A 10,214-nucleotide genomic window follows, 5' to 3' on the forward strand; every position below is an offset into this window, starting at 1 on the left:
TTTAATGGAGTATTACTATAAAAGAATGAAATGGATTTTTAAATATATTTAAATAAATTTTTTTTTATTCTTAAACATAACCTTGTAATAAAACAGATAAAAACTTTAAATATATAAAATATTTTAATTTCAATAATTTACAAATATTTACACATTTACTCTATTATAAAAAATATTTCCAGAATAAATTATATTTAAAACATAAAAGAATGGGCGTGAAATTTTAATAATTTCATATTCAATGAGATTTTTCATCGAAAAAGGAAACTACGTATAATCCATTATACTCCATATAAACACAAACTTTCGTTAAAATTAGAATTTTCATATTACGTAAATTCCCCTTCGAATAGCGCTCGAATACTTTTGCGAGTGACTGTATAATCGGTTAAATTTCATGCCTGACTACGCATCAAACGAGACCACAACCTGAAGAAACATGCCGTACGTAGCGCCACACATTGTATATGCGCTAGTTGCACTCCGGCTCGGTTGATGACGCGGTGAGAAGCTGAAAGTACTATGTAACACGCAGTTGTAGAAGTCGATAAACGATTCAAAATAGATGCCATATAAACCGAAGAGAAGAAACTAATAGTAGACTCATTGCTTTTAATTAGCTTCGGGATGCATTTGAAAGAGATTGATTTTCCACATATCATCATTATAATCGCAAGAAAGGTAGGTAGAATGTCCACGGCTGCCAAAATTATAATCGAAATCGGCGTCGTGCGGAAGTTCAGAGCAGAACTGGATCTTTTTCAAATAAACTATCATCCCACTCTGAGGAAGAGCCGTTTGCTATTGTACGATAGTTGAATGACCACCGCGAACAGAGGACGACGGGAACAAAGAGTAAGAAAAATAAATGGGATTTGGAATACATCCACCAAGAGAAGAAATGTAAAAGGAGAGAGAGAGAAATTATGTCCGCGATGTGTTCCCGAATGAATAACAAATTCGATGAGCGACCGAAAGCGATATCATGGAGATCTCTCTTCGACAATTATAATATTAATGCGTATAGAGTTATATTGAACGGAGAGAGAAACAGAGAGAGAAATATTTTTAGAATGTTAATTAAATTCAAAAAATGGAGAGAGAAAAGTTAAAAGAAAAAATCTGGATAGATAAATATATATAATAATAGAAGAAGAAAACGAAAGACGTGCCAGGTAACATGGTAAGACGTCTTGAGGATATCTTAAAGATATAGATTTTTTGAAATGTTTTAATGTCTTGTTTTATAAACTGTCTTAATATGTTTTAACAATTTATTTTTTATTTCTAATTGATCTTTTTAATTATCATTACTAAGATTTTCATTTAATTAATATTAAATAATTGATATACAATTGATAATGATTCCTGGAACTATGATTTTATGTAAAAATTCATTTTTAGTATTTTTAATATTTTGATTTATCATTATCTTTGATTATCATCATTAATTAAAATTTTTGATTTATTTGATATTAAGTTAGAAAATAATAACAATTAACATGATAAAGTAATTTCATAGATAGTAAATATAAGAAAATAGTTCGAAATTTAATGATCTTTAATGATTTTAATCAAGTAGTTCAAGAGATTCCTAATGATCTTATGTTCAATGTATCAAGGAAGAAATCATCATTAGCAAACTTTTCAAATTAATTAAATATGAACTGATTATTTGGTTTCATCAAAGAAAATAATTATATCGAAAAAATAATTGCTTATTCTTTTTAACCCTTAGAATCGTAAGGAATCGCTTTTAGGAATCGTAAGGCAATTTTTAGATCCTTTATAATTGAACTTTCACAATAACTTTTCTTTGTGTGAAACTTTTTTTTATATTAAATTATACACAGAATAATTCACATAATTTTATTATCTGAAATATCTCTCTTGTTTTTTATACTATTAAAAAATATTTTAAATAAATGATTTGAATGATTTCGAGTATTTTCCTGTATAATTAATCTTTTCATAGATTTTTGCATAAAGATCATATAAAGATAATGTAATGTGTAATGATTTTCAAATAAAATTATATAACATTTTTAATTTATAATCGTTATTTTTTACGAAAAAAATATTAAATTTTTTATAATCGAAATTTTAACATAAATATTTTTAAAACTTTTTTAAATTTTGAAAGATAAAGAAAAAATTTTATTATAAACAAAGTAGCTATTATTTCACATGTTTTTTGTTTTTACCATACAATAATTTTTACAAAATTTAAATTAAAATATCTTCTAAAGTTTTTTTAAATAATATAATATTTTTTTATAAGAAATAATTAATATCGTTTATTAATGTTGTCTCAATATTGTATAATAAAACCTTTCAATATTGATTATAAATAATATATATATATATATATTAAATTTAATTATATTTAATTTAATATATTAAATTTAGTTATAGTTTTATAGAAAAATCATAGTGGATTTGATCCAGAATGTCTTATTTTAATCTTTCTATACAATTATTTATTCTATGTATTATTCAATAAAATATTTTATACAAATCTTATATATAATATATAATTATATATATTGTATTATATTATATATAATTATATATTTTAAAATCTTATATATAACTATCAGATTTATTTAATTCTAAGTTTTCAAAATTTATTTTTTTTTAATGGAACTATATATTTTTATTTAGCCAGAATTTTAATTTATTTTAAAATCAATTCATCGATCTAATTATATTGATTTTTGAAAATTATTTTAAATTATTCATTTATTGACATTCAAAAATTATCTTTATAACTATTAACTTAAACTATTATTCTTAAAATTATTCTTTATATCCTATATTCGAAAGATTCGGCAATGATTATTCCATTCCTAAACATTATTTCTACCCTTTCAAAAATAATTTTAATGATTAATTTTAATAGATAGATTAAAATGAGATAATAAAATATGTATAAATTTTCAAAACTTAAGATTAAACTCGAATCAAACGTCCATTCAGATGTCCACATAATATCATAGAATTTAAAATAAACGTTAAGATAGTCGTTTTCGAGATAAACTCGAAAAAATAAATGAAAGACGTAAAAAACACCATGGCGAATCGAGATCAAGAGGAAAGAGAACATCGATTTTTTTCGTGCATTGAAAAGGAAGAATTGAAAGAAAGTTGATGAAACACGCCGTTGATGCACGAGAGTAGACATTCGAGCTCGACACTGTGCGAAAAAATATACAGATACATAAATAAGATAGATATACGTAAATAGATATACGTAAATAAGTATAGATATATACATAATAATTTCCATAAATAAAAGTTTCAGATCGTTCACCACATTCGTGTCGTACGTTCTAAGCTGCGTACGTTGCAAACGACATATATATATATACAGAGTCACCGGAGACCGCAGTGTCGGATTATGACACGAGTATACAAAACGACAGATTAGAGATGCAGAGATGGGTAAAATACCGTTTCGAAATAGCATGTATGCCACTCTGTTCTTTACGGATTGCTCGTTCATTATTAATTGTGTGTTCATTCGCCAATTATAAAATACAACATTGTTCATAAGTCATTAGATATGCTTGCTAAATTTAAACGTAATTTTTACTGGAATAGATTTATAGCAACGTGAAACGTGATCTTCACATCATTGTGATTTTAAAGATAAAGGGAGAAGGGAGAAATGTGAGTTAACAAGGAAAGAAAATTAGGCCCACTGGGAGAACGGTTGACTTATTTAGGACGATGAGGTGCAGACTGTTTGAAGAGTAACGCGTGGAAGTGAGAATTTTTTTATTTAGCAAATATATATTTTCCAAACAATAAAGTATACAAATTTACTGATATATTATGTGGAATGGAATTAGGAATTGTATTAAACTATGGTCTTATTTTAATTTATGTAAATATATATATATATTTTAACTAATATAATTTAAAAAATGAAAATATAAATTTATAATATATTATATATTATAAATTTATGATATTCAAATTTATTTTATGTATCAGTGCAATCTCTTTTAATAAAAATTTAATTATATTTAATTTTTTATTTTGATACAAAAAATTTTTTATTTTTTTCAATATTATTTAATTTATTTAAAAAATTCATTTATTTAAATATTCAAATTTTCATGTATTAAAAATTGCATGAATTAATATAATTATATTTATATTATACACAAATACTTGTTTAATAAAAATTACATATTTTTTCATATATATAAAATAAAAATTTTTATTAATCTTGAGTTTATTCATTATAATTATTCTATTATAAATATTATTAATTCTCGTAATTAAATCAAAAATAAAAAAATTAGTAATAAGATAAATTTATATTTGATATGGATTATTTTTTATCCGTATATTATATTAACATAAATCATCTATAAATTGTTATATATATATATATATATATATATATATATATATATATATATATATCAAATTCACAATAAATATAATTCAATTTTCTTTATGATCAATAATTACAGAGTTTAATAAGTATAAATTATAATTACAAAGTTCACTCCTTCATTTAAATTTATTAATATCCAATGACTTAACGACAATAGTATATCTTAATTCACATCAACTCTAAACGTTCGTTCGACATTCATTCCTTTTTTATTTTTTATTTTTCTCCATGAAATTCGAAATAATATTTTATTCATCTCTAGACAAAATAGCATGCTCTATGCTTGATACACACTATAAATACATTTGTACACTCGTACCGTGATCAAGAACAAACAGAGATAAATATATACATATGCATGTATATACATATATGCACATATGGATGCATGTCTATGCATATTATGTGATTTATATAATTTAGATATGTATATAAATATATGCATAGCACATTGTTCTCTACTAGAGCTTACTAAATGCGTGATCGAACCGAGTACTCGTCCGAGAGTAACCTGCAACAGCGAAACAACAGCCTGTCACTGCCCCCTAAGATTATGTACTTACGTTTAATTTTTAATTTTTTTCTATTCTTTCATTTTCTTTCTTTTTCTTTTTTTTCTTTTTTTATGAAATAAAAAAATAGAAATAAAAAAAAATAATCGTTGATCGAGATTGTTTTGTCAATCTTCATTTTTCCAGTTCTGTACAAATGGAATTGCTACTATTAAAAAGGAAGTCAATTCGATTAACTAATTCTATACATATAATGTTCGCCCAATGTAATTATTGATTATGCGATTCTTTTTATATCTATGAAAATACTGTAAAATATTTTATGGATAAAATTATTTTATACAGAGTGGTGAGAGAAGAGTAATATACATTTCATATGTCCATGTTGCTTAATTTTATAATATATTATAATACATATATAAATATGTATTATTTTCTATCGATTTTTATTTCTTTTCAAAAGAACATAATTTAATAAAAAATAAAAAATAATGTAATATATTCAATTTTGAATAAATTTAAATTTTCGTTAAACATTAATCATAAATTTTATTAAATTTTACAATTTAAAACGTTTAAAATTATGAAAATTCGATCAGCAATGAATAAATTAAGTTATATTTCAGAAACGTGAAATAAAATTAATTATTCATAAAGAAAACAAAAACTCTCGATAAAATCAGAATTCAAAAAAAATTTTTTTTTATCTTTATGCTATATTCTTAATAATAAATTAATAAATAAATATTTCGATAAAAATTTGAAATTTTAATTTATATAATAATTTAAAACAATAAATTAAAAATTATTTTAAGTAAAATAAAATATTAGTAAATAAAAAATTAAAATAAGTGAAAATAATTAAAAATATATTTTATTAGTTCTCAAAATTACTTTTCTTTCTAATTATCTATTAATAATTTTAATCAGTATTAATTTAAACCTTCAATCTTAAAGAGAAGTATCATGATCAAGATACAAATTTTATAGCTATTTTTTTAATAATTTATTTTTCAATAAAAAATTTTTATTTGAAATATTTATTTTATATCAATATTCCATTATATTTTATCATGAAAAATTTTAGGAATTTTAATTTTTATTTTGATTTTTAATTTATATCGAATTCATTTTTATTCAATTATCAGATAAAACTAATATTTTTATTCAATTTTTTTTAATATTCAAAATATTATTAAGACTATTACTATTTAGTGAAATAAACAAAACATTATTAATTTTAAAATTATATTTTACAATATTTTCTTATACATATTTTCTTTAAAAAAATACGTTAATTCTTTTTGATCTATTTCGAAAATTAAATTTAATTTTAGCAGATTATTAAAATTAAAATTAATTTTATCAGATCGAATAAGATTTTCAAAATTTATTTTTATAATATTATATTTGAAATTCTTATTATATAAACATATTTATATTACATTATATTTTTATGTATAACATATATATATGTACACAAAATATATATATACAAGTAGAATAAATAGCTAATGTCATAAAATTAAATTATCAAAATAATTTTCTTAATTTATTTTTAATTACATAAATAAATTTGTAATAATTACTTTAATAATACAATTTTAGTAAATATATAGAATAATTTGTTAGAGATTCCAAATAAATAAATATATTATGGAGATCTAAATCTTTCATCTATAAAATATCGATTTAAATAATCATCTTTCATAAATATTCATTCAAAAAAATTTGAATAGAACTCGAATTTAATTTTAATAAATAATAGGGAAAATAATAACTAATTATCATAAAAATTGATTGTCGCATTTTGTATTTATAATTACATTTCAAAAAAAAATTAATGAAAATAAATTAATTGCATGGTATATAAATTATTTTTATTTAATTATTTCAATAAAAATTTTTAAATAAAAAACCAATTTCTTTTCAGTTGATTAATATTTCTTAGTTTTTTTCTTATTTTCTATATACAATATATATATATATTATAATATATATAAAACTATCCTCAAAAATATTGATCAGTAATATTGACAATAATATTATTAAAAATATTGATAACAATATTTTGAATACAATAGAGTTTAATGATTTCCTCTTCTAAATCATAAATTTACTCTTCTTACTTTTTTTCATATAAATTTATCAGTTATTTTAATATACATAATTTTAAATATAATGATATAATATATGAATTAATATAAATGATAATCTATTTATTAGTTAAAATTTTATATTTATGACTTATATTTATATTATATTATATTATATTATTATATTTATGACAGAGTATCTATTATCTTTCTAAAAACATAAAGAAAAATTTATACAAATATTGATTATTTGCTTAATTATTTAAAAATTTTTTAATTAAAAAAGTAATTAAAAGTTATAACAAAATATCGTTTATAATTTCATTAAAGAAAAGAATTTCATTCTATATAAAATTAGAATTTCTACTATTATATTTTTATCTATAGAAAATTTCAAGATAAAAAAATAAAAATTAACATGGATGATAAAATGATACAAAAAATTGATAATTGATTTTTTAAAAATAAAATAAAATTAAAATAAATTAAAATAATAAAAAAAATAATAAATTTAATAATAAATTTTTTATTATTGTTATATTATTTTTAATATTGCAACAAATATATTATTATATTTCATACTTTTTTTAGAAATTATTAATAAATCTTTGAACAATTTATATTTATTTTTCTTTTACTTATTTTTTTTTTTTTTGTACTTATAGAACATATTAATGAAGTTTAATTGGAAAAAACTGAAACATCTTATACGGAATTGATTCTAGCACAACTAGGTTAAATTAGGCATATATATAATATATGTCTCTATTTCAAATGAAGTTAAAAAAAAATTTTTCAATATTTAATAAGTTTTATCATTTTATTATTTCTTATGTATATTTTTCTTATGTTAATAAAATAATTATATCATTATTATATTATTAATAATATTTATATCATTATTATATATAATAAATAAATAATTTTAGAAATTAATTTCTAAATTAAATTAATAATTTTATATTATCAGAAACAATTTTTTTAAAAAAACAATTTCTATATTTTCAAAAATTAAAATATATTATTGTATATTATAAAAAAAATTTATAATATTATAAATATAAATAAATTAAATTAAATATTCATAATATAAATATAATTTTGTATATATATTTTTTTCTTACTATATTTCTGTTACTTGATTTGATATAAACTTGTATTACAATTTGACCTATTTGTTAGAAATAAATATATATATATAATATTAATAATAATATATAACTTGGTGAAATTTATATATAAATCATATATATTTATTAAAAGTTTACATATTCTTAAATATAATTTTCTTTTTTATAATTTTACTAATATTACTGCATGATAATAATCTAATCTATTTATTTTTTATATTTTTGTAGAAATACAAAAATAATAGTAATATGATTAAAAATAATAATATAAATAACAAAATAATAATATAAATAACAATAAAATGATAATAATAATGAATGTCATAAAAAAATTAAAATTGATCTTATACTTGATTTTGTATAAATTAATTTTATAATAATTTTATTTTCTATTCATAAATATTAAAACTGTTGATTTTATTTATAAAACATTATTATTGATTCAGATTAAAAAAATTATTAATTAATTAATATTTTATTGATTTTTATGAATATTTAAATATCTAGATAAAACTAAACAATTTGTAAATAATTATTTAAATTATTATAAAAAATTATATTAATTGTTATTATAAATTACTATGAAAAAAAATTTTAAATAAAAATTATATAATAAAAGAATACGTAATTTAATATTATTAATTTTCTATAAATTACAGAAAATAAGTAAAAATTAACATCATTTCCTTTTAATAGAATCATATCTGTCTGTTAATAACATCAAATTATATCTCTCTTTTCATCTTTTGTTTAAACTTTAATATGTATGCACTTATTATATGTATACACTTTATTACCAATTGAATATGAATTATCGATCATCCTACATATGGAATTGATCAGAGTAACCACTAAAAAGAAAAAGTGGTTATTCCTACTAAAGATAGGAACATTGATATATTGTTACAGAATACAACTAATATTATATAACTTTTTAATATATAGTTGTAACAAAAATAATATTTTATATAAAACCATAAAAAACATTTTTTATAAATATAAATATAAATAATTTTTAATTTTTCTTAAGTTAGTAAACTCATTCTAATTCTCTATATTTTTATATATTTATTTTATGTTTGAAAAAAAAATTTATATTTTTTTTATATTATATTTCACCGAGCTTCTAGATTAAAAAAAAATAATAAATCATAATAAAACGATGCGACAATCATCCCTAGTCTCCCCTAAATAAAAGTCATATTAAGGAATAACTTAGTTTTCATTCACCACCCTGTATAGAGTAACAGTTCTAACCTATAAAATGCGTCGATATAAAAACCATTTAAACACGGGAATGAAACACGTGAAAGCGGTTATAAAACATTTAACGATAACCTCGGCGAAACATCTGAATGTGTGTTTTCAGCTCAGTTTTTAAATAGTTTGCGCGTTCATTAGCAATTCCCCCTGTTTCTCGTTCAGCCATCGTATATAACGTACGTATAAATGAATTCCACCTCATGGCTCTGGGACATGAACGAGATATAATAACATGAGGTGAAAATTTTCGATCAAAATTCTCGATGATTCGCGCTGATAACTGTTCACAATTCGAATATTCTAAACTATATGTGATTCCTATGGTGAAAAGAGGGATGGTCTCATGAATAGAGGAATCAAATGAAAGGAATTACAGAGACACAAAGAAGGATAAAGAAAGAATATGTATCGTGTGATAGAGAGAGAGAGAGAAAGAGAGAGAGAGAGAGAACGAGCGGAAACGAGCGGAAAGAAAATCGGTAGCGAAAAGAAAACTTTCAATTTACTCGAAGCGATACCTTACGACAACTCGAGCTATATATCGCCATGCATTTCAACATACTGCATGAAAACGAATCGTACGGAAACGTTCTTTTAAAGAGAAGATACATACACTCACGTATATACCTGGTGCCCGTTTGAATCTTTATAATGTACAAGGTGTTTCACTCATCCATCTCAAAAATGGATAGAATAAACGATAAGTACAAAAATAAGTCGAAAGAGAAAAATAAAATTTTTCTTCGTTTAGAAAACTGTTTTCGAATAAATCAAATATAAAAAGTTTTTAAATAAATGTAAA

The 10,214-nt window shown here is 20.4% G+C and overlaps 2 protein-coding genes across 12 annotated transcripts in view; one reads left to right on the forward strand and one right to left on the reverse strand.

Moving 5' to 3' along the window:
* LOC551883 (voltage-dependent T-type calcium channel subunit alpha-1G) overlaps positions 1–10,214 on the reverse strand; it is a 198,429-nt gene that overhangs the window by 116,590 nt on the left and 71,625 nt on the right. For 9 of the 11 annotated variants that reach the window (XM_026443546.1, XM_026443548.1, XM_026443547.1 and 6 more), the window contains one exon: positions 4,884–4,922. In XM_026443546.1, the coding sequence (XP_026299331.1) occupies positions 4,884–4,922 (39 nt within the window). 11 annotated transcript variants of the gene reach the window in all.
* Positions 1–10,214, forward strand: part of LOC102653967 — a 67,222-nt gene that overhangs the window by 16,748 nt on the left and 40,260 nt on the right. The window lies entirely within an intron of this gene.

Source organism: Apis mellifera, linkage group LG11, assembly GCF_003254395.2.
Source record: "Apis mellifera strain DH4 linkage group LG11, Amel_HAv3.1, whole genome shotgun sequence".
Classification (NCBI taxonomy): domain Eukaryota; kingdom Metazoa; phylum Arthropoda; class Insecta; order Hymenoptera; family Apidae; genus Apis; species Apis mellifera.